This window comes from Pseudorasbora parva, chromosome 1 (genome assembly GCF_024679245.1).
Source record: "Pseudorasbora parva isolate DD20220531a chromosome 1, ASM2467924v1, whole genome shotgun sequence".
In the NCBI taxonomy this organism is placed as follows: domain Eukaryota; kingdom Metazoa; phylum Chordata; class Actinopteri; order Cypriniformes; family Gobionidae; genus Pseudorasbora; species Pseudorasbora parva.
In genome coordinates this window covers 43,752,446-43,778,673 of record NC_090172.1, presented here as the reverse complement: position 1 = coordinate 43,778,673, position 26,228 = coordinate 43,752,446, and the positions used below count along the sequence as shown (strand labels likewise).

The 26,228-nt window shown below is 37.4% G+C and overlaps 1 protein-coding gene across 2 annotated transcripts in view; it reads right to left on the bottom strand.

Annotated features, from left to right (window-relative positions):
* The window catches only part of adam10a (ADAM metallopeptidase domain 10a), a 96,894-nt gene that overhangs the window by 2,438 nt on the left and 68,228 nt on the right, over positions 1-26,228 (bottom strand). Inside the window, exons 5-15 of one of the 2 annotated variants that reach the window (XM_067441958.1) lie at positions 19,755-19,855; positions 19,359-19,517; positions 19,175-19,267; positions 18,442-18,625; positions 14,465-14,628; positions 13,205-13,388; positions 12,773-12,923; positions 8,931-9,114; positions 8,465-8,573; positions 8,076-8,296; positions 7,808-7,934 (exon numbers count right to left, since the gene is read on the bottom strand). In XM_067441958.1, coding sequence (XP_067298059.1) covers positions 7,808-7,934; positions 8,076-8,296; positions 8,465-8,573; positions 8,931-9,114; positions 12,773-12,923; positions 13,205-13,388; positions 14,465-14,628; positions 18,442-18,625; positions 19,175-19,267; positions 19,359-19,517; positions 19,755-19,855 — 1,677 coding nt within the window. The remainder of the gene's footprint in view (positions 1-7,807; positions 7,935-8,075; positions 8,297-8,464; positions 8,574-8,930; positions 9,115-12,772; positions 12,924-13,204; positions 13,389-14,464; positions 14,629-18,441; positions 18,626-19,174; positions 19,268-19,358; positions 19,518-19,754; positions 19,856-26,228) is intronic. The other variant, XM_067441966.1, reaches the window with a different exon arrangement.

Below are 26,228 nucleotides of genomic sequence, written 5' to 3'. Positions count from 1 at the left end.
TTTTTTTCCTTTGGCAAAATGGTACTCAAACCAGTCAAGTAATGTTTACTTGGGTTTTCTAAGTAACAATGGCACAGCATGCAAATAGTTCAGATTACTCAATTGTTTTAGTAAGTTCAACAAATTATTGTACATTAAATAAAGTTTACTAAAAAGTCTTAGTAAGAACAGCTGTTGGATTTTACAGTGTAGTGCATAAAAAAGGTTAACAGATAAAACTAACAATGAATAATACTTCTACAGCATTTATTAACCTTACTTAATGTTACAAATTTAATACTATTGTATTATATTAAGTGTTATCATTTCATATAAATCCAAACAGTTACCTTTTTTAGAACACAACAGTTTTCTTATCGAAATAACAACATGTATCGACATCTAATGCAGTTTCTCACATCAAAAAAAGTTTCTCAGTTACATCGTTTTAAATGCTTGAGGCAAGGTTATTTTCGTAAACGAAAACTGAAACTAAGACTAAAACTATTGGTCAAAAAACATTTTCGTAAACTGAAATAAAATTAAAAAATCTGAATAAATAAAAAACTAAAACTAAACGAAACTAACTTCTCTTACTAAAAAACTAACTGAAATAAAATAATTAGCAAAAATAAATATTCGTTTTCGTTATTAATAAGCCCTATTTCATGTGGTGGAAAATCTGACTGTGGCGGTTGAGGGAGTGTCTGTATATTGCGCTACTGCGCGTGAAGTTATCTGAGGAGGAGATTAACCGCTGTCCTGTGACGGACGCGTGCAGACAGGCAACACGTCCTAAACGGCAGTTCACAAAGAATCAATGCGTCCGTGGCAGTGAAATGGGAAATAACACAAGGTAATGAGATGCACGTTGAACTTCTTTTAACTTAAGCTCACTGTTTTAGAATGCCGTTTCTTACGCGACGAGAGATGCAGGCGCAAAAGTCAGCAACTAGTAGCAAGTACTAGCCTACTGTCCGTTTGATATTTCATGTTTGCATAATATTGACAGGCTCAAAGGTGTTATCATAATCATTTACTATTAATAATATTATTGTCTGTGTGGAGACATTTCCCCACAAAGTAGGGAATACCAGGACACACACACAGACACACGTTTGTTTCACTATATAAGTGAGGACATGGCATGGACTTCTAATGATTTTATATCAGGTTAATGATATTTTATATCCCCTAACCCAATCCCTCTCCCCAAACCTACCCATCCCAAGAACGTGCAAAACAATAGATTTAAATAAAAACGTGTTTTGGCCGATTTATAAGCCTTTTTAACTATTGAGGACCAGTCAAATGTCCTCACTAGTCAGTTATCATAATATTTTACTAGATAATTGAGGACATTGGTCCCCTTTACAATTATAGCACAACAAACACACACATACACACACACACACACACACACACACACACACACACACACACACACACACACAGCACAACAGTGTGTGTTGGCTGTATTCAGATGACTTTGTACTACTGAAGAAATTAAAATAAGCTTTTAATTGTTTAACAATATTTCATCTGCTATGAGTGAGTTTGTCTGGAATTTATAATTTTTACTTTTATATTTTACGTTGCATTTATTTTGTTCTTTAAGATAGATCCTCTGAGTATAAGCCTATGTCAAAAATATCAAATATAATTTTTTAATATCAAAATATAATTTATTTCATTTTTAATCTCCAGATCGTTGTTTGTATAGGTCATAGTTTGACTCGAGCTTTTTTGCTCAAAGGTGAAGACCCAACTTTATGCATGTTTTGTAAGACCTTCCTGGGTTTAAACAATAATGCTCGTTTATCAAGTTATTTCACTTAAGGATGTTTAGTAAGATTAAACTCTAATCTGTGCAAACATTAAACTTTGCTGAAATTAAAATCCTTGATTTGGTCTCTACACTTCATTATGGTAACTCTGCAAAACTATAATTACTAAAACTAAAACTGAAACTAAATAAATAAAAACTAAATAGAAATGTATTTGCAAAATAAAAACTAAACTAAAACTAGCAAAACCATTTGTAAAACTAACTAAAACTAAACTGAAATTTGTAGCAAAATTGAAAACGATACTGAAATAAAAACTAATTTCAAAAAGCAAAACTATAATAACCTTGGCTTGAGGTAACCGTTGCTGCTAATATTAGCATCCTGTCAGCCTCGACGACAAAGTACCATAGACAGTTAAAGAAATGGACAGAGCTATCCCATTGATTTCAACGGCGGAAAGTGAGGTCAGTAAGGAGCACTCACTTCCTGATGGCTGTGCGAACTGCGCAGGCTCAGACTGAGCTTGACGACGTAGATGTGACGTAAGCAACCTGTCTGACAGCTGTAGGTCTTCTAGTAGTTGTGGAAAGTAAAATCTGAATCACGTTGTTTAAATATTTTCTCCCGTTGCTTTCGGCTCACTATGGGCTTCTCCCCATTCTTCCCCCTTGACTTTACCAGACTTTATGTCTCCACGTCCCCCAACGGCCTCACAGACAGTAAAAGATTGCCTGCGAGTGTCTCCTCAGGTCTATACGGTAATTTCTCAACTGTGCGACAGAGTCGCGTTGGTTATGACGCAATCGTTAGCCTATTTTTACAAAAACAGCTTCTGTGGGGCGATAGTGTAAGATACAAGGTAATGGAGCCTTTTATGCATTGTCGTGTTTCTTTAGAAATAAACAATGGACAAATGGAGTCTTTAAACGCCTCAGATGTAAAGTTATTCACTGTCAAAGTAGCTCAAAAATGAATGGGAGTCAATGGGATGCTAACAGCAGGTGATGGCTTGGTTAGCAATGGGTGGCCCTATGGGTGGAACGCTTTCTGAGTGCTAGATTACCCCCTTTGGTGAACCAGTTCACCAAATCGAACCAAATCTTTCTAAACTGTTCGCGTCTCAAATCAGGGCTGGTCCCACAAGTTACTATAGTTATTAACTTTCTGTCATGAGTGACAGTCTCTCCGACTAGAAATAAACGAATATCTTGAAGTAGATGTTGTAACTCCAATCGTTAGCTGAAGTGAGACATGTTTTGCTGAGAGATCTGATGAATTCACAACCAGCTGATACTGAGCATGCACGTGTAACTGAACGTAGCAGAGAGAACCGATGAGCTGCACATGCGTGTTATTTGTTCAGAGGAACGAAATAAAAGTTAAGTGTAGCCTATAAAACTAATCACGTTTGGAAACATCACAACAAAGCTGTCTTATCACTGTATTATTTTAAAGTTTGGAAACAATGGATTTGTAAAACGGTCAAATTAAACATTTATTTGTTTTATCAATAATGCATGATATTTTCAGGAACAGCTTTTTTCTTATTTAATTTCTAAGTCGATACACATTTTAAAATGTAATCAAAACAGTAGGTTTGATATCAGACAATCAGCTTGCAGCAGTTCACAGCTCAGCACACACACACTGCTACAGCGGTTCTCGAGTCGGATCTACAGGGTTGCAACGGTTTTCGGATCAACAGTACAGAATTGAGAACCATTTCTATCGGACATGTTCGATCTTTCGTACATGTTCGATTCTGAGAACCGGTGAGCTGAGATACTGAGCATGCGTGATAGCATCAATAATAACCAACTGCAGAACCGCAGAACCCATATACATCACTCACAACATTCTGAGGACAACAGCGCCACGCCACAGTCTCATGCCGGAAGTGGGCGGAGTTAACGAAAACTAAATCGGCACAGCGGAAGAAGAGAACATGGTAAACAGCTGTTTTGTGTTGTGGTTTTAATCTATCAAGTTTATTTATGTTGTGTATTTGATCCATCGTTGTTGTATTAACACTTTATACATTTTTTTGTAATGTGCTCTGCTTTACGATGTCTATCGCGTCTGTTGATATGGTCTTGCTTTAAGTAACATAATTGTTTGTGATTTTTCTTTGTTGTTGGCGCCGTATTTTTTATTTGCTTTTATCTGATACTGACGAGTGTTTTATGTGTTTTTCCCACTAATTTATAGAGGCATTACGATTTGGAGAGGATCAGCTTTACTTCATGTACATAAATGCAAGACATTCTGCAACAGTTTCTACTGCCCAGTGTGTTAAACTGACCAGATGGCACAGTACACCTTCAAATTCACTTCAAAAAGCAGCTGTCCACGGAGGTATGAGGGTTTTGAGTTATTTGCTTATACACAGTGGCAAGAAATAGTATTTATTTGTTGTCCCTTTTGACTTAGTTGGTTATTTCAAGTGTGTGTCTATATATATATATATATATATATATATATATATATATATATATATATATATATATATATATATATATATATATATATATATATATATAGTGCTTAAGCTAACAAAATACAAACACTATTTCATGTGTTTGAATGTGTCCTATTAAAATTAAATTAAATACATAACCAAGCATTATATATATATATATCTGTTTGATTTTGTTGCAGTAAATTGACAATCAGAATGTAAATGGAAGGACAATGGAAGCTAATCAAAAACAAGGTTAGTTTTAAAAGGCTCTAATAAAGACATAAGCTACTTATACAGATACAGTGTTGTTATGTCACATTTTCCAGGAATGTTCTATAGTTCTATTCTATAATGTTCGATTGTTTTAGACTGTTCCACAACAGTCGGATGGCTCTATTGACAGTAGGATCTTCGTGTTAATGGAAAGAAAAAGAAGGGAAAGGTAAAACTTTTTTAAAAATACAAGCTTCCCTTCATTAGGATAAAAAACATGAGGGCTTTTCACACTTGAAATAGTAAACTCCGGATATACAGAATCCTGGGTTATCTTGCTTCATGTTTCACACTGATCATCATTTACCCGAGATGAACAATTAATCCTGGGTATTCATACACTGCCGTTCCACACTGTTCTTTAATAAACCATGGGATAACATATGTGCAGTATCAGGGTCACTGACAGACACTGCACTGCACACAATACGTTTTCATAAACGCTCAAGCTTTGCATGTCCTTGTATTACAAGTTTATCCTGAATGGACATTTCAGACTATACAATAATTTAAATAGTCTCTTCTTCGCTGCAATTAAATTTTCTGTTTGCATTTGATGTTTTTCCTCTTCAATGCTGAATTAATTATTTATATAGAATGCACAGTGTTTCAGTGACTGTCCAAAGCATGTAAATATAAAAGTGTGAAATGTTACTTTACCTGAGGTTAAAAGTGTGTTTAGAATGACGATAAGCTCAGTGTGAGAAGCCCTATGAAGTGCTTACCTTTGATTTCTGTATACATTTTGAACTGAAAATGGTTAATATATTTGATTGTGACAAAGTATAATTTATGTCAGAAATATAGACATGAGAAACTGAATTTCACAACTTTATTATACATGCTCCATCCTGACTTCAACACACAATATTGTTAAAACACTTCCAACATTTCATCCTATTTTTTTGTACCCTTGTCTCATGAAGGAGCCACGGATCACAGAAGAGGTCTGCACTGCAGTTGAAAGACTGTGGAACAACCAAAAGTTTTCTACAGTTTAGTGGAAGAGCCCTGATTTCTGAAATTTGAAAGTGTAAGAATAGGAATATTTAATTTGTCATGTACCTGCTGTGCAATAACTTTCAACTTAGTTCAATTTATTCCCCTTGGTCTGATTGTGTATTTTTTAAAGCAAACCCAAGCTAGTATATGGTGCCTTTGCTACTTAGATTTTTGAGGAACATTTTATAAAATTAAACAATTTCTGTGTGTTTTGGGTTTGATTAATCTGAATCATGCATAACAGTGTAGAATTGTGTAATGTATATTATGTACTATGAAAAAAAGGTTTATTCTGAGATGCTTGAGTAAAAAAAAAAAAATTGTGTCATAAAAATAAATGTTCAAATGCTCAATCTTTGTGTGTTAAGCTTTGTATTCAGTTTATCTAATATAATTTTTAAGATATAATATAAATAAATAATAATAATAATAATAATAGCAACTTTTTAATTTAAAAACGCTACAATGTTTTTTTTTTAATAAATAATTTTTTTAACGTAAATTATTTTATTTTGTATTGATATCCAGTATTGTTTATTTTAAAACATATTTATTTGATTTAACTATGAGTGAGTATATGTATCTAGCCTATCTATCATCTCTCTATCTATCTTCAATTAGAACTTATTAATTAAATACTTGACATTATTAACATCGTTTAAACTTTGGGCTTGAAACGCTCCAAATAGAGCAATGTATAAGATGATAAATCAGCTCCGCCCACTTCCGGCATGAGAGTGTGCCATGGCGCTGTTGTTGTCCTCAGACTGTTGTGAGTGACGCATATGGGTTCTGCGGGTTAGACCTGTCTCGATAGCATCGATACTTTATATGGATGTGTTTGAATGTATTTTCATCCGCCGGGATGATAGAAATGACGTCATTACGTAAAGACGTAAAAGTTTTTTTAACCGGATCATTGAAACGAACTGTCCGAAAGAACCGGTTCGCGGAAAAGAACCGAACTTCCCATCACTAACATATACTGCTGTTCTTCCCCTGCTAAAGCATCTAGTCAACAAATCAGTTACTTTATAATGATTTGGCAACATACACTGAAGTGTTCTGTATTCATACCGTTTCTCTGTTGGCGTTTTAAACGTGCATCAGAAGTGTCAGCGCGCTCTGTGCAGCGTGAGCTGTGAAGTGCGGAGCCTCGCGTGTTAATGTAAACAATCAGTGATAGTTTTTCATTTGGCCTCTAGAGGCTGCTCTCGCGCTATATAATGCCAATAGACCCTTCTCAGAGCTCTCGTAGGCTACTGTGTAATGACAGCAGCCTTCTCAGCCGCTCCCGCAACGGACGCAAACCGGAAAAACTATCGGTATTGATTTTTCCTGATAACCGATTGTTCCACCAATCAGCTATTGGTACCGATTAATCGGCAAATCCAATGAATCGGTCGACCTCTAACTTACAGCGTGTGAGCGTGTGCGTTTGAGTGTGTGTGTGTGTGTGAGAGGTTGCATGCGTGTGTGCGTTATTGTAACTGCAGTCTGTAACTATTTTTGTGTTCAAAATGTACAGAAATTATATAATGAGCGAATACATGATGAATCTGTATTTGATCTGGTTGACAACACAGATTAACCTCTTACACACAGGTCACCATTCCATCCAACGACGTGCATGAAAGGGGAATTAATGAATTGCTGTAGTTTGTTAACCTGATAAGCCAGACCCACATCTAGATGTTTGGTCTGGAAACTCACCATTGACAGGGCTCAATCCAAGGGGCGGGATAAACGGTTGTCTTTCAAACTCCCTCTGCACGCGATAGGATAGCGCTACCACCAACCAGAGCAACGTGAAGTGGAGCTTGTTGATAGATTAAACATTTGCTGTGTCCGGTCGGCAAAACTCTGAACACATCTTCCCTTTTTAAGAATAACTTCAGTGCTGTTCTTTGTTCTTTTCTCTGAGAAAAGCTTAACTACAGTCTTCCAGAGTCGCGGTCAAAGCTGATTCGAAAGACCGAAAGCCGTTCTCTAGCCTCTGTGTTTACTAGTAGCACGCAAGCACAACTCGGCCGTCATTCTGTTAAGCCCCGCCCACCGACTCTATACACGATGTGATTGGCCTGACCAGAGTTTGGTTTTTACAGCTCAGAACTGTATTGAGAGTTGCTAGACGATACTTGCGGCAGATTAGATTTGCTGCCGCTGGGGTGCATCTAGATATCTAGGCTAGTAGTTTGTGGTCATCTGGGATATATTCCTGGCTGTGATTTGGTAGGGAAAGTCTGAGGTAATATGGATTAAATGGTGGGGATTTAGAAAGGGGTCATTTAGGGTGGATTACCTGGCAGTGGTTTGGGTGGGGGTAGTTTAGGATTGCTGCTAGGTGTGTGTACACTGCAGATCTTGATAAATCCAGCCATCAGCATGATGAGAGCAATGCCCATTAAGAGAACCGCCCACCAGTGTTTCTGAAACACAAATATTCAACATGAGATCAACACTGAAAGAGACAAATGATCCTGGTCAGCGTAATATCACTTCTCATGTCACTTATAGTGATTGAACCCACAAACAAAAGTATTTAGGGATTACATAATTGAGAGACTTGCCACTATCCACTGTGCGATGCTGGTGTAAAGCTCCGGGTTAAAGATGGCCTTCTTAAGCCTTGCCAGAGGGCCATCAGCATCTACCAGCCTACATCTCATAAAGACATCACAGTAGCCTTTGAAGTCATCACAAGGAGAGCCAGGCTGTAACGTGATGACCTTTTTATCAAAGAACTTAGCCCATCTCTCTGAGCTAGTGCTGCTGCAACTCTCAGGCCGATCTACAAAGACAAAAAGAGAGAATGTTTGCAATTTCATTATGTGGAAACTGTTCAAAAAATGTTTTACAGACAATTTAAATAAAAAAGCTACTTGTTAGGTGCTGAAGATTTGTTGCAGCCTGGACTGCATTTTTGAGAAAGTTGTCAGTGATGGCATGCATTTCTTACCCTTCTCCATACAGCACACATGACACAGCTCTGGATCGTCTTTCCCCTCCTTAGTGACACAAGTGCAAACTTCTAGATGATGCTTCTGACAGATAGAGCCCGAGCAACCCTAAAAGAGAAAGTAAGTCAGAAAAAATGTCCTTAAAACAAAGACATATAATACATACACAACTGCATATATACAGAGACAGTAAGACATTTTAAATGTTAGGAGGTTTTCATGTGTATTAGCACTGAAACAGGATTTAATTTGGGTCTTTAATGCCAAGGTAAAAACAAATTGGTCAAATTTTATTTCAGTAATTAAACCGAAAATCAATTTTTACGTTTACAATGAACTCTTGTCTTTACAGCATTGTCAGTAATACAGTGCTGAAAATAAAACATTAAAGTCCAAGGATGTGAAAATATTCTATAGGCACTTTGCAAAATGAGCACACAGGTCAAGATGTAGCACAGCACTTACCCCATTAATGCAGACTTGTGTATTTGAGTGGCAGGATGTCAAGTTTTCTTTGGGCGTTGAGGTGGGGCATTGGGCGGTGTTCCCATTGCACATGCCCTTAAGAGCACACTCAGATTCATCCCTACACTTCACATCTTTGCTCTGAAAGGTACACTGTGATGTACAGCATGGACCCTGACTGGGACTGCAAGAGAAAAGTTTTGAAAACTTAATGCTTCATTACACTTCATGAAAAATGAGTTAACTTAACCAATTACTATTAATTATACAGTATAGGTAATGCAACCTTAACCTCTTGTCACTTAATGCAAGTTAAAGGGTTAGTTTACCCAAAAATGAAATTTATGTCATTAATGACTCACCTTCAAGACCTCCGTTCATCTTGGGAACACATATGAAGATATTTTATATTTAATAATAATAATTCATTACAATTATATAGCGCTTTTCTAGGCACTCAAAGAGCTTTACATAGAAGGAGGAATCTCCTCAACCACCACCATTTAGTCCGAGAGCGTATCCAAGTGTATGCACACTATACTGTCAATGTCCAGAAAGGTAATAAAAACATCATCATCATAATAATAATGCATTTTATTTGCACTAACCAAAATCTCAAAGTGCTACAGATTTAAAACAATCAACAACAATAACAACAAAATAAATAAATAAAACTGAAAAAAAGAAGTAACCAATAAAATCAATCAAAAGCTCTTCCATCATCAAAGTAGTCAATATGTGACATCAGTTGGTTAATTAGAATCTCTTGAAGCATAGAAAATATATTTTGGTCCAAAAATAACAAAAACTATGACTTTATCCAGCATTGTCTTCTCTTCCCTGCTTGTTTTCAATCCTCAAAAAAAGATTCAAATGGTCCTGAATCAGCGTATCGATTCATGATTCGGATCACGTGTCAAACTGCCAAACTGCTGAAATAACATGACTGGCGATCGATATTGGCGATCTGAATCATGAATCGATCATGAATCAATTCACTGATTCATAACCATTTGAATCTTTATTTGAGGATTAAAAGAAAGAAAAGAGAAGACAATCCTGAATAAAGTCGTAGTTTTTGCTATTTTTGGACCAAAATATATATTCTAAAAGATTCAAAAGATTCTAATTAACCCACTGATGTCACATATGGACTACTGTGATGATGTTTTTATTCCCTTTCTTGACATGGACAGTATAGTGTGCACACAAATGGATACACTCTAGGACTAAATATAAAATAGCTTAAACTGTGTTCTGAAGATGAAGGGAGGTCTTACGGGTGGTGGAACAACATTAGGCCGTGTGTCCAGTTGTCCACCAAAGCATTTTTTCAAGCAGCTGGCTGGCGGTTTCAATTGTTTTCAATTGACGCGCCGCTTTTTCGAACGTCTGGAACGCACCGAGGCGCTGATGCGCTGAGCGAGAATTTCATGCTCAAACGCTGAGCGTTCAGCATTTTTTACTGGTCGCTGAGAGTTAAAGAATGTTCAACTTTGAGTAAAACAGCGCTCATCACTGTCACTTTTCACCCAGCCGTCCAATCACAGTGGAGGAGGGGCGGGACAAATTCAACACAGACCAACCGCTACATTCTGCGTGTACAACGTCAACAGATGACAACAAGCAATAATAATGAAACAAAATTATTTAAAACAAGAGCCAGAGCAAATACTTTACATTGTATCTGCAATTTTATATAGAATCAATACAGGAACAAACTACCTGTGAAATTAGTAACACTTCCACAGATTTTCCGTATCATAACAAGCAAAGAGTCTCAACTGAAGAAAAAAAAAAACGCTGCCTGACAAAACGCTCTCAAGCGCTGGCTAAAAACGCTTTGGTGGACACACGGCCTTAGGGTGAGTCATTAATGACATACATTTTATTTTTGGAACTAACTCTTTAAGACCAGAGGATATAGTAAAGGTATTACAAAAGTAATAAAAAATTATAATTATAAAAAAATTATTTGGGGCCCCCCCATGTACATATTTAAGAATCCGATATAGCCTAATATTTTCATTTTTACACAACTAGTAAAACGCAGTTGTTTCTCCTTTTTCAGGATTTTGTGTATGAACATACAACAATACTAAATGTTATGAACGAAATGTTAAATATAAATAGTAGAATGCTGTATGTACTTGCATGCATGCAGTTTCTTAATTTTTTACAAGGCTAATAATAATGTCAGCATAAACATATATGCAACAACAGGTCCCCTGGCTATCCAGAGCCTTTTGAATTCATTCTCCTGGAAGTTCTTTTGGACCGTGAATCAGTTTGTAGCTCGACGAGCTCATCTTCACAGCCAAGGTATTCCACATCTTCAAGCCTGGATGTGAAGGGATCCATAACCCACGACTCCTTGGATAATGCATCAACATCAGCAAAGCGGGACATTAATTCCTCCTGTAGCGAAGTCATGTGATGGCAAAACTCGGTGAGCAAAGAGGTAAGCATCAACAGCCATAAAAATATCCTGATCCGTAGTTGTGGTGGGTAAATTGGTAGACATAAGTATGTCACGTTTCAACTCATCTGTCCACATACTGTACATATACGATAAGAACAGACTCTCCCGCTACGGTGGTCGTTTCATCCAGCTGTATAGGACATTGGACTTCTCTAAGCTTTTCGTGCAACTGTTTTTTGCAGTTTTCTTCCATTTTATCAATTCTGTCTTTAATGGTGTGTTAGAAAGTGGGACAGATTTAACCTTTTCAGCTGCCTGCAGCCCACATAGTTCATCCACTATTTTAATGCAGGCGGGTTTGATTAACTCCTCTCCAATATTATGCAGATTTTTTGCCTTGGCAATCAACAGCGAACACTCAAAGGAAAGTTTAGTGGCCTTCTGCAAATCACTACCTGCTCTTTCGAAAACTTTCCTGATGTCTGTCGATCTTTTTGACAGAGCCATCTCTTTTTTCTCTCGAAGAAGAAGTCCTTATCTTTGCCGATTGTCTCTGAATGCTTCGTTTCCTGGTGTCTTTTCATTTAGCTTGGTTTCATGCTGTCGTTTGCCAGTTTTTCAAAAGACATTCTGGCAGAGACTTGTCTTTACCCTCAATAAAACCAAAATTTATGTAGGTTTTGTCATAGTGTCTTAACTTTTTCTTTGCCTCGGATGAAGAATCACCGCATTTACGTTTCTCTGCCATTTTCCTTTTTATTTTTCCGTTACCATGATTGCCGAAAACAATCCAATGCTCTCCATTGACAGATTATGACGCGTGTCGGTCTGTCTCTATTGAGCGAGTGACGGTGCATGCGTAAACCTTAAATAATTATTTTATTTAAGAGATATTTTTTGACTGCCTTATCTTGGCATTGTAAGCATATGACTTTTTTAAAAACGTATACAAAAAATATTTGTATATAGAATTATTAGTGTAACATTTTATGCATCTTTATTCACCTCAAAGCATATCCTCACCCGCGCCGTAGGTTGGGAACCAATGCCTTAAAGGACTTCTTTTAAGAAAAAAAACTGATCCAAGTTTATAAGATATAAATGTTAAGTATCATTTATATACTATAATAGTATGTAATAACATTATGAATTGTATCATTTTGTTGTCATTCGTTATATTTAACTTTTCTATAGATTTCAGTTTTAGTTTATTTAAAAGTACTTAAACTTGTTAATTCCAGTTATTTTCCAAGGCAAGATTTTTTTTTTTAAATGTTGCTAATATTTTATTATATTTATTCATAATATTTTATATTATTTCAGTTTTATTTCAATGAATGAAAAACATTTGTATTATTTTATTTTAAAATAAAAATTACAACACTGGTAATAGCAGACTGTTAAGGTTCTTCTTACGCACCTGCATAGAGCGTTTGGCTTCAGTCTACACTTCAACTCTTCTTTCTCATTTGCATCATAGCAGCACTTGTCCTTGCATTGATCGCTATAGCCACAGTCACACTGTTCATTAGCCTCAACCATACCATTACCACAGATGGGCTGTCCAGATTCTGAGGGAAAAAACAGACATTAAGAGAGACAGAAAGAGAGTCAGAAGAAAGTCTGTATTGTTTAATCGTTGCATGAATAGGACTGCTGGAATTAGTTTTTTTCGACTTTGATGTAACGTTGCTACAGAACCACAGAATTACATTGACAATCCTTCTGCAGCAATCTCAGGTCAAGTGCCTCATTTCAGGTCATCGCCATGATTTTGCATGGCTTGCTCCTGGTTACCAGCCCTATGACTTAAACACTATCATGTGCTATTGTAGGAGGTTAAAAATCTCACCGACAAAGCAGTTGGATCTTTTCTTATCCAGCACCTGGCTGATGTTGCGAATGCTGCAGACGGAGAACTTGTTGTTGTTGAGCTTGTCTCCTGATGTGGCTCTGGCATACATGATGTAGTTGCCCCTTTCTTTCTGGTCCGGAATCTTAGCTTCTCCTGGAGTACAATCACTTCCTGAGTCATGCTGGAAGACAGAGAAAGAGAGGCAAGTATAATCAGCAAACAAGCATACAAACACACTAGAAATATTCACTATCCTTCAGTGCCTGCTTGGTTTACCACTGAAGCTAAGAAGGGTTGGAAACCTGGTCAGTACCAGAATGAACAAGAAAAACTTGGAAGGTTGCTTTTGGAAGTATTACTAAGGCCAGCAGGGGGTGCTCACCCTGCAATCTGTCGAGGTCCTATTGCAGCATAACAGTGATAGGGACGGGGCACTATATTGTAAAAAAAGATGCTAAAATGAAATCTTGATTGTCTGTGGTCATTAAAAATCTCAGGGTGCTCCTTGAAAAGACCATGCTTGTAGTTTTGGCATTCTACTATTCCAAATGTACACAGTTCAGCATACCAATCCTGCTGAAAACCATCTTAAATCAGCATAGAGCTGGTTTGATTGACTTATGCTGGTTTAAGTAGCCTGGCCAAGCTGGTCTGGTTGGTTTTCCAGGCTGGACAAGCTGATGTTTAGCTGGGCAGGCTGACCAGACTGGGAGAGCAGCTAAAAAGCAGAAAACCAGCTTAGGTTGATTTAAGATATGTATTTGTATTTTTTTGCAGGGATCGCTTATATTGCTTAATTCAGGAAGATGCCGCACATTGGTGGTGGAAGCAGATATCCCTCACACTCTCTGTAAAAGCCTTTGTGCGTGAGAAAAGTAACTAAATATCATTATTCTAAAAAATATTCTCCTTGCAGCTAAACTATATTTATCTTGCAGAAGCAAGAAATTTGTCTGCAGCTGTAATACAAAACTAGACTGAAAATATGAAAACTATTTTTCAGTGGCCATGGGCCAGTTCTTGGCAATTGCTTTTACACAAATGAGTTACAGAGGATTGAGCCAATACTAGGTCAGGATATTATAAATGTTTCGCTAGATCAGTATGACAATTTAAAGGCCTCAAAGGCAGTGCTGTAATGTGTGCTTCATTCTTAGGGCATCAGAGGATAAGAATAATTTGTTCATAAAGGATCCAGCTGAGGTGTATTACTGTTAATCTGTCTAACATGCTGCACATGTAGTGAGAAGGACCCACCGGAGAGCCGAAGTTATGTCCGACCTCGTGAGCGAAGGTAATGTGGGAGACTTTAGGGGGAACATGTGAAGCGTAGTTTTGCACTGTGATGATGCCGGTGTTCAGGGACTTCTTCTTCCCATCAGAGTACTGTTTATTCTTCTCACAGATACCACCAGAGCTGCCTGAAAACCACACATAAGACAGGCATTAATTAAATCAAATTGAAATGAAACGATACATTAAAAATAAATAAATAAAAATAATTTTAAAATGTATATAAAAATGATAAATGATAATATCAGTATCCTCATCATCCTTAAGTGGTGAATTCATTAAGGACTTCTTTAAAAAAAGAAATAAATAATATTGTCTACAATACACACGTTTGCTCTGCTCATTAACATGAATACATTATTTATACAAGCATCCCAAGACCCTTAAGACCCCAAGACTTAAAGTGTTCTACCCTTCCATCCTAATTTAAAGTGCAGAGCTAGCTATATTACAGCTACAGTATTAATACTGTGGCTGTCCACCTGCTGCTCTGTTTATTTGAGTACTGCAACCATCCTGGCACAGGAACCAACTCAACCAATGGCAGTGTGTTTGGGGATGAGACTATCTGTTTGTCCAACCAATGGAAGATGTGGGGAAATGTTGCAAATTTTTTTTGGGTGACTCTGGTGTTTAAAATTGTTTAATCAGTGATAACTGAGCAGTGTAGAAATGACAAAAAGCATCAAATATCACTGAATACAAATGACCCGCGTATGAGTAGCGTACACATAGACAGAGGACAAAGACTCTGCCATCGCAACCTAATACCTGTAAAAACGTTCCGTGTGACAGTAATCCCACACAAATTCTTTTCAAATCCGACTAAAGAAAACTGTCTGAAGAAGTGTAGTGTAGTAATTCACGTGCCAGGTGGGCTACACATCTCACATTGAAAATCTTTATCCCAAGAGTTTAGAGTCACATATTTGAAATGTAACATCTCAAGCCAATGTTTTTTAATGACTGCATTTGCTGAACAAATAAAGCTATACAAAATAGTATTAGCATAGTTTAACACCATCAAATTGTAAACATGTGTGGATTCATTTTCTGTTATATACAGGTCCTTCTAAAAAAATTAGCATATTGTGATAAAGTTCATTATTTTCCATAATGTAATGATCAAAATTTAACTTTCATATATTTTAGATTCATTGCACTCCAACTGAAATATTTCAGGTCTTGATGATTTTGGCATACAGCTCATGAAAACCCCAAATTCCGGTCTCAAAAAATTAGCATATCATGAAAAGGTTCTCTAAACGAGCTATTAACCTAATCATCTAAATCAACTAATTAACTCTAAACACCTGCAAAAGATTCCTGAGGCTTTTAAAATCTCCCAGTCTGGTTCATTACTCAAAACCACAATCATGGGTAAGACTGCCGACCTGACTGCTGTCCAGAAGGCCATCATTGACACCCTCAGGCGAGAGGGTAAGACACAGAAATAAATTTCTGAACGAATAGGCTGTTCCCAGAGTGCTGTATCAAGGCACCTCAGTGGGAAGTCTGTGGGAAGGAAAAAGTGAGGCAAAAAACGCTGCACAACGAGAAGAGGTGACTGGACCCTGAGGAAGATTGTGGAGAAGGACCGAGTCCAGACCTTGGGGGACCTGCGGAAGCAGTGGACTGAGTCTGGAGTAGAAACACCCAGAGCCACCGTGCACAGGCGTGTGCAAGAAATGGGCTACAGGTGCCACATTCCCCAGGTCAAGCCACTTTTGGGCTACAGAGAAGCAGCACTGGACTGTTGCTCAGTGGTCCAAAGTACTTTTTTCGGATGTAAGCAAATGTTGCATGTCATTCGGAAATCAAGGTGCCAGAGTCTGGAGGAAGACTGGGGAGAAGGAAATGCCAAAATGCCTGAAGTCCAGTGTCAAGTACCCACAGTCAGTGATGGTCTGGGGTGCCAAGTCAGCTGCTGCCACGCCGCATTGAAGCAGTCATTTCTGCAAAAGGATTCCTAGCCAAGTATTGAGTGCATAACTGAACATAATTATTTGAAGGTTGACTTTTTTTGTATTTAAAACACTTTTCTTTTATTGGTCGGATGAAATATGCAAATTTTTTGAGATGGGAATTTTGGGTTTTCATGAGCTGTATGCCAAAATCATCAGTATTAAAACAATAAAAGACCTGAAATATTTCAGTTGGTGTGCAATTAAATTTTTATCATTACATTATGGAAAATAATGAACTTTTATCACATATGCTAATTTTTTTAGAAGGACCTGTATTTATATATATATATATATATATATATATATGTATTCTGTAATATATTTGGATAAAAGCGTCTGCCAAATGCATAAATGTAAATGTATATATTCCCTGCATAATGATACAAACACACATGCAATCAAACAAGTGTGATGATTAGTTCGTTTGTTCACACAGCTGAGTGGTTCAGCAAGAGCAAGACGGCAATTGCTGTTGTCCCCGGTGAATAGCTGGAATGGGATCAAAGCAGCAGACTTTAACAATGATAATTTACCTTTATTGATTGACAAGATTATTATGAGTATACGAGTGTGTGTTTATGTATGTTCCTCTCCTCAAAAAAATGTGTTAAAGTGTAAATGTAGAAAGCTTGTTTCATGTGCAAAGAGAGAAAGACTCAATTAAAGACTTAATTCTCGCCTTTTGTTGAATTACAGGCCTTATGTAGCATTGTTGTTCTCTGTGATATTTTATTTTCAAAGTGACACTCAAAATTCAGTTTTATGCTGAAAAATATCCGTATTGTGAACTAAAAATTAAATATGCATAAGCATTTAGTTCCATCTGGTGCAAAAACTCAATTGCCCTAATGAGGACTCTTTGGTAACTGCCTTACAATAGTTTATGCATCTTAATAGGTCTTCAAGACACTGAATCCTATAAAAATAAATTCAAAACTTTTTTTGTCGTTATAATAAATTAACCAGAAACTATGTGTTTATGTAACAAGCTGTGTATTCACTGAATTTATAAAAACTGAACTGAAGTCCTCAGAGTGATCTCGGTCTGAACGAGAGAGATTCACACCTCCCCAGCACACATTACATGTGATGAAAAGAATCTCTTGCATTCAAGGTGTGCATCTCTGTGTTGAAAAAAGGCAAATATGTGAAAACACTATAAGGGCTTTTATCAAGAAGAACTGAAAGCCAAGTTGTGTTTCGCTTTATGGACCTATTCTGTATGCAAAGCTTGGATGCCGCTCTGCTCTTATCTCAACTTTTCTATATCTTGAGAATAATGCAGTCTAGATACCTACTAAAAATACATAAAATCATGGCACAGTAAAGTCTGATAAAAAATAAAAATAAAGGCATATTTTAGACGTATTATGTCTATATGAATATAACTATAATTACTACAGATTGATCCAAACACCAGTCCAAAAACATTATTTGCTTTTTGTTTTTACAGTATAGATTTTTTTTTATATGCATTATGATTATTAATTATATTATTTATTTATTGTATTATATTATTTAACCGGTTGTCCTAATGCAGATGTGCCTGAAGGACACATTTAGCTAAATTCTGAGGACAATTAGGCCGATAAAGTATAGCAAAGTAAACACGTGTATACACACAGACACACAGCATGAGGACTTTCACTGATAGATTTATCGCCAGGCTGTGGCCCGTGTATTGAGGTTTATGGAGATAACATGGCCAGCCACACATTCAAGCACTAGTGTTGATACTTGACATCACGTCTGATTTGCAGGTCTTCAGCCCTGCCTCGTTTCTGGACACGCATGCTGATTCCATTTCAGATTAGCAGACACAAGGTCTCACACACACACACACACACACACACACACACACACACACACACACACACACACACACACACACACACACACACACACACACACACACACAGAAAACCTCTCAGGTTATAAATTATAGACCCCCTGTATGTGCCCCTTCGATCATACCTGAAGGAGCCCCGACCCAGGCCAGACCCAGGACTCCATCATCAAAGTCTCTATCAGTAAAGACGTAGGCTAGGCAGTAGTCATCGTGATTCTGCTCTGAGTTGAGCTCTAGAAATTTCTCAACACCAATGTTCGAAAATCGGAAAGGGTTGGAGGGATCCTTCTCATCACTGGTAGTGTTGATCTAAAAAAGAAACACAAACAGACAGTTTAATACAACAGACAGGTATTATATGAACATTCTACATGAGATTTAAGATGGATCTAATGTTGTGTCGTCACTAACCTTTTTCAGTGTTCCATACAAGAATGCTGCACTAAAACACTGTAAAACTAAGTTTTGCTTTTGTGCCTCAAAACGCCCACATTTGTCCTTAACAGCTTTTAAACACATTTTGTGTGAACGGCCCCTTAAGTAGCCAAAGTAGAGTAGTAGTTTGGGACTAATAAGAGAACTTTACAAGCTTTTGTACACCTACAACATCTTGAGCCAGTAGAGACTTGTACATTTCTAACCAGTTAATCATGATGAATAATCATAAAAATATCCTGTTTAAAATTCACATTAGATTAAATATGTCAAGAACCAGGCTTGACATTCTTACATTAACTACAAATCTGCCTCAATTATAGAGTGCACCACATTTAAAACAAATATATAAAGTCTGACCACATCTCAGAAATCAGCTTTTTTTTAGAGAGAAAAAAAAGAAGAAGAGAGAAGCACACTCACCTTGATTCTCTTCACCATGAAGCTGATATTGCGGATGCCCTGAAAATCCGTGCTTTGATAGATGGAGTCGATGGCTTTCACGTGACTCGAAATCTGCATAACCCGAAATAACAACCCTATGATTATGTAATGTAAAAAACAGCAGGCATCATTTGCCATTTAGACACCTGTGATTTAGGTATACCTGTGCGATCACAGCCTCCCTGGTGCCATAGTGTTTGAAAAAGAGGTGATCTGTCTGGATAAAGAGCTGACAGGTATTTTTCTCTGGCTGTGCTGCACGACGTTTCCTCAGGATCACCGGCCCATCAGCCATCTCTTCGTCGATGATGTGGTTTTTCTGCTGCAGAGGAAACAGCATGACACATAAGAACTTAACTGAGAAGAAAGACATTTTGAGCACATAAATATAGAGAATCATTTATTTCAAATTAGAGTTTAGTCTTTCTCTGGTGTATTCTGGCAAGGCATCACATTTAAATCTAAACTTTAGAATCATGGGAAAGATGAAATGTTCCAGATCTCCCAGTGTGGCAGGTTTTCTAAGTGCTAGGTTGTATAAAGGGGTGTTGGAGCAGACCTGGGTGGGCTCCTCCACTGCAGATGCCTGGTATTTCTTCATCCTCTCAAATACAGAGTGATCTGCACAGCCACCTTCTTTTCCATACTTGTGAGGGTAATCTGGGAATATAAAAATCAAGAGTTGCTTGAAGGCCAAAGCATAAAAACGATATTGTTAGCTTAAAATAGTCTCTAATTAGGCACCCTGCTGCACGTAACATTTAATTTATTTCCTTTTATTTAGACTTAATTTTCCTTTTTATTCCTTTTAATCCATTTTAAACCTCAATAGTCCACATTACAATATGATACATAACTGAAAAGACATTTATACTGAGGGTCTCTCAGCAAAGAAACTGCATAACACACTACACCTAAGGAAGAACTGCAAATGCAGCTGTTGCCAAGTCTACCTATTCCTGTTATTGTAATGGGAACAGCACAAAATGTTAATGATATTTGAGGTCTCAGCCTTTTTGTGGCTGCAGAGCATAAAAATGTCTTATATCATCTGCACTATGGAATGCAATTATTTTTTTAATTTTATGCTAAAATTAAAAATAAATAAATACATAAATAAATAAACAACAACATTTTAAAAAGCAAAAAAGTAAATATACATAGACAAGCAAAAGAAAGAAAATAAATAATTATTTATACATTTATTTCCTTATGTATAATTAGTTTTTTCCCCACATTTATTTATTTATACATTTATTGCGTTTATCAACACTTCACCCTCAAATACAGGGAGTGCAGAATAATTAGGCAAATGAGTATTTTGACCACATCATCCTCGTTATGCATGTTGTCTTACTCCAAGCTGTATAGGCTGGAAAGCCTACTACCAATTAAGCATATTAGGTGATGTGCATCTCTGTAATGAGAAGGGGTGTGGTCTAATGACATCAACACCCTATATCAGGTGTGCATAATTATTAGGCAACTTCCTTTCCTTTGGCAAAATGGGTCAAAATAAGGACTTGACAGGCTCAGAAAAGTCAAAAATAGTGAGATATATTGCAGAGGGATGCAGCAGTCTTAAAATAGCCAAGCTTCTGAAGCGTGATCATCGAACAATCAAGCGTTTAATTCAAAATAGTCAACAGGGTCGCAAGAAGCGTGTGGAAAAACCAAGGCGCAAAATAACTGCCCGTGAACTGAGAAAAATCAAGGGTGCAGCTGCCAAGATGCCACTTGCCACCAGTTTGGCCATATTTCAGAGCTGCAACATCACTGGAGTGCCCAAAAGCACAAGGTGTGCAATACTCAGAGACATGGCCAAGGTAAGAAAGGCAGAAAGTCGACCACCACTGAACAAGACACACAAGCTGAAACGTCAAGACTGGGCCAAGAAATATCTCAAGACTGATTTTTTTAAGGTTTTATGGACTGATGAAATGAGAGTGAGTCTTGATGGGCCAGATGGATGGGCCCGTGGCTGGATTGGTAAAGGGCAGAGAGCTCCAGTCCGACTCAGACGCCAGCAAGGTGGAGGTGGAGTACTGGTTTGGGCTGGTATCAAAGATGAGCTTGTGGGGCCTTTTCGAGTTGAGGATGGAGTCAAGCTCAACTCCCAGTCCTACTGCCAGTTTCTGGAAGACACCTTCTTCAAGCAGTGGTACAGGAAGAAGTCTGCATCCTTCAAGAAAAACATGATTTTCATGAAGGACAATGCTCCATCACACGCGTCCAAGTACTCCACAGGGTGGCTGGCAAGAAAGGGTATAAAAGAAGAAAATCTAATGATATGGCCTCCTTGTTCACCTGATCTGAACCCCATTGAGAACCTGTGGTCCATCATCAAATGTGCGATTTACAAGGAGGGAAAACAGCACACCTCTCTGAACAGTGTCTGGGAGGCTGTGGTTGCTGCTGCACGCAATGTTGATGGTGAACAGATCAAAACACTGACAGAATCCATGGATGGCAGGCTTTTGAGTGTCCTTGCAAAGAAAGGTGGCTATATTGGTCACTGATTTGTTTTTGTTTGGTTTTTGAATGTCAGAAATGTATATTTGTGAATGTTGAGATGTTCTATTGGTTTCACTGGTAAAAATAAATAATTGAAATGGGTATAAATTTGTTTTTTGTTAAGTTGCCTAATAATTATGCACAGTAATAGTCACCTGCACACATAGATATCCCCCTAAAATAGCTAAAACTAAAAACTAAAACTTCCAAAAATATTCAACTTTGATATTAATGAGTTTTTTGTGTTCATTGAGAACATGGTTGTTGTTCAATAATAAAATGAATCCTCAAAAATACAACTTGCCTAATAATTCTGCACTCCCTGTACTCAGAGTTTGATTGCTATGACTGAGGTGAACTACCCCCTCCTCATTAACTTACAGACAAAGAAATGTAAAAATACATACATTTAAAAATAAATAAATAGAAATGAATAAATGTATAAATAAATAAATAATTATTTTTAGGTTAATTATTAAGTTTTTGTTGCTTTTCTATGTATACTTATTTATTTTTTCTTCTTTTTTTCTTCTTTTACATTTCTATGTATATTTATTTATTTTTAATTTTGGCAGACTTTGGCATTTCATACTGCACTGCTTGCTATCTACAGCATTTAATATAGCACTGACATTTTCAGTTTCATAAATGCAATCACACTTCTTGATGGCTGAGCCAAGACCAGTGCTGTTTGTCACAAACCATATATCCTATCCCATATATAAACAATTTTTCAGGATTGTTTACTGGTATTTCTAATCAATTTAATGCATAACATTATTCATTTGTTGTACATGAATGAAAAGCATATATAGATCTTGTTTTTTTTGTTTTTTTTTTTGGACAAAGTTCGTTCTGGACTTTTTCCACTGCTTGCAAGAACCAAACATCAGCAGAAATGAAAATGAGTGTATAATCGAGTGTCTTCTCTAGATATTGTATATTTTTAATGGAACGTCTATCTTGAAATCCTGCCAGTATCCATAATCAAAAAGCATCGCTGCCCTCCTGGCAGGTTAGTCAAGTGCAAAGTGATCTGCTATATGTAATCTAAATTTCGAGAGAGCAGACCCTCCAGAAAATGCAAGCCAGCAGATGGAAGCCTCTATGCGGACATTCCATAGACTTAATGATTTTTATACTGTACAAACGGTCTCCTTAAACCTAACCATGATAGAAAACTTTTTGCATTTTTTTTACATAAAAAACAAAACAATTCTGTATGATTTAGACGCAGTTTTCCTCATAGGAACCCCCCAAAAAGGCCTGGTATTACCATCAAGGGGGGGGTGGGGGGGTGGGGAGGAGGGGAGAACATCATTAACAAACTAATGTTGGACGTTTGATAGAGTATTTCTGTCAAAAATACTCCTTCCGGTTTCTCACAAGTTCCGGAGAGTTTTTTTTTGAGTATGGGTCTACTTGACGTTAATAGAACGAAAGGTCCTTGTATGGGCCGTACAGGCTCATCTCCCGGTAGGGTGCGCGCGCGTCACTAGAGCGAGAGAGGAAATGCACGCCCGTAAACAGTCTCTCAGGTGCAGATCCAGTCGTCCGTGAACACTTATGTGGCGCGCCGCACTCCACTTTATTCCTATGAGTGACATCAAGCGACTTCAACGCTTCAGCACAGCATTCTGGGAAGGCAGCGCTGCATTTGAACCGATTTGAACGCAGAAATGACAGGAAGCTTCACAACATCGTTTCAGTCGCGTCTCAAAGTGGATTTACACGCCACTGCTGTCACAGGACTTCACCAAATCATACCAAAGAAGTGTGTTTTTGACAGAGCGGTCCCAGCGATAAAGGTTCGGTCCTGCTTTGGAAGCAGCTGGTGAGTAAAACTGCTTCAAATGTCTCTGCTATTGGCTACCGTCGCATGAGTAAACATCAGTAAACGACACGATCGCATGCTTCTTCATTCAAATGCGCTAACTGTTACTCCATTGCTGTTCTCTGTTACACTAGTCTGACGTGCAAAACCGTTTTGCTTGCTACCTCTATGGTCTAGTCACATACAATAGTCCATAAACCGAATCATGTCCTCATAAACTGCAAGTAGAGACACACAAATGTTGACAGGCCACTAAATACAGTACATACCACAGAGATGGAAATCCTGATGTTGCTGTTTCTCCTGTTCAATTTATTTCTGCGTCAGATTTGATTGTGGATCATTATCTGTATTAGCTGAGATAGTCATGAGTTTCTCCACGCTTGAGGACGTCACCCCTTTGTACGCTATCGTCATTCTTTAGCTCCGCCCACTCGATTCGCCTCCAGCTGCTCGTTTTTTTCCGGAAAGACTCGGTATAGCCTATATTTATTTTGTAAATATAATAAAACTAAAGACTTTTCAGAGATATGAAGGATGCAATACTACTCTATAGGTACTCAAGATTGACATGAGATTGAGTGTTTCACCCCCCCTTTAAAGAATTGTCTAGGGAAAGTCCCCATTTAGACAGCTATTGTTTTTATATACAGCTTTGGTAACACTTTAGTATGGGGAACACATATTCACTATTAAGTACGACTTTTGCCTCAATTAACTCCTAATTTACTGCTTATTCATAGTTAGTAAGGTAGAATTTGTAGCATTTAAATTAAGGTATTGAGTAGGATTAAGGGATGTAGAATAAGGTCATGAAGAATAAAGCATTAATATGTGCTTTATAAGTACTAACAAAACAGCCAATATCCTAGTAATATGCATGCTTTATAAGCAACTAGTTAACTGAACCTTAAAAAAAAGTGCTACCCAGCTTTTTTATAAATACTAGCCTAACTCTCTCCTCCACACACTAATGCTAAGAGAAAACAATCTGCATTATTTAAATTCAATTGAATAAAAAATATTATTTTGTTGGTAAAGTTTAGGATATCCCCAAAATATGACAAAGTGTACACACAAACACACATGTAGTGTTTACATGTTTTATGGGGACTTTCCATAGGCGTAATGGATTTTATACTGTACAAACGGTCTTCTTAAACCTAACCATCACAGAAGACCATATTTTCTTTCCCCCTACACTGCCCCTGCCCCTAAACCTACCCATCACAGGAAACAGGAAAACTCCTTCTGTATGATTTATACAATGTTTTCCTCATGGGGACCAAAAAATGTCCCCACAAGGACAAGGATTTTGGATATTGCCATCTTTGTGGGGACATTTTGCCCCCTAAACGTAGTGATTACCAGCCACCCCTACACCCACACGATATGACAAACTGACTCATGACCCTGTCTGTTACTTGAAACCAAAGATGACTTAAATTCCGATTGTTGTATTGGTATATACCATTCTGTAACAGAAATTCTGAATGATGAAGTGACCAGTATGTTGTGAACCTCTGGATATTGTTCATATTCCCATTAAATAAAATTCTGTCAGTACAGCACAGAATACAATTTAGCATGGGTGTCATTCTGACAAATATCAGCTTGTCATTGACACAAGACTGATAACCAGTGGAGTATCTATCCAACTCACAAAATTGTCAAGAAAAGACTGTAAAAAAAGTCCCACAACAGTCAGACACTCTCAGTGAAAAAAGAGAGCTGGTCTAATAAGAGCGCATCTATGTCTATGAGAACTCCACAGAAAACAATAACCACACATAGACAGTAATTGTTATAGAAGAATCCCACATGAGTTACCCTCTTAATATCTGTACAATTCAGCATCGTGTGCAAGACATCTTGATGAAGCTTCTGGTTGAGTGGAATTTCTGCATTAGCCTGTCCGTGTCACAGGCCGAAAGGTGTACAAGAAGTGTGAGGATACATGAGCTTTTAAAGTGAGACAGCCTCAAAAACATCCTCTCTCCTGATAGAAATTAAGCAACATTTTCTTCAAGCAGGAGGTATCGGAGGTGGAATAATGTTAGCATGTACAAACAATGAATCATCAAAATTGGCTGTCAGGTGAGGGCATGAATGTGTATGTGGTAAAAGATGTCTTGGTGGTAGTTAGGGAAAGACTGACACTATGATCTCAACAACTCCACTTCTACTCGGTGAGGTTTTTATTGTCCCACACTGAATGCAGACCTATTCAAATGCAAATCTATGTTGGGCAGAACAAGAGGGACATCTGTCTAGAGGAGAAGAGTGCAAAAGAAAGTGCCTCGAGGAGAGAACAGAAATTCATCTTCTGAGATGGGAAAAGTCTCTGACTTGTCAAAGTAATTGAAATGGAAGCATGGCAAGCTTTTAGCTGAAATCCCAGATTCATTTTTTTTACTCTTGAGAAAGTGAAAACAATAAAAAAAATGTGGATTGTTTGAGTGGAAATTATTCATGTACTGACACACTTGTGCTAAGTAAAGAACAACAAAACAACAACACAAATGAAACGGACAAACAAACACTTAAACCAACTCAGAAGCCTAAATCAAGTGGTGATGACAGGTTGTGCCATGCCTCAAGTGACAAGTGTAGAGTTTCAGTATTAAAAACCCATACTGTGAAGATTGAGCTTATTAAAATATGCAATAATACCAGCTGAACTTC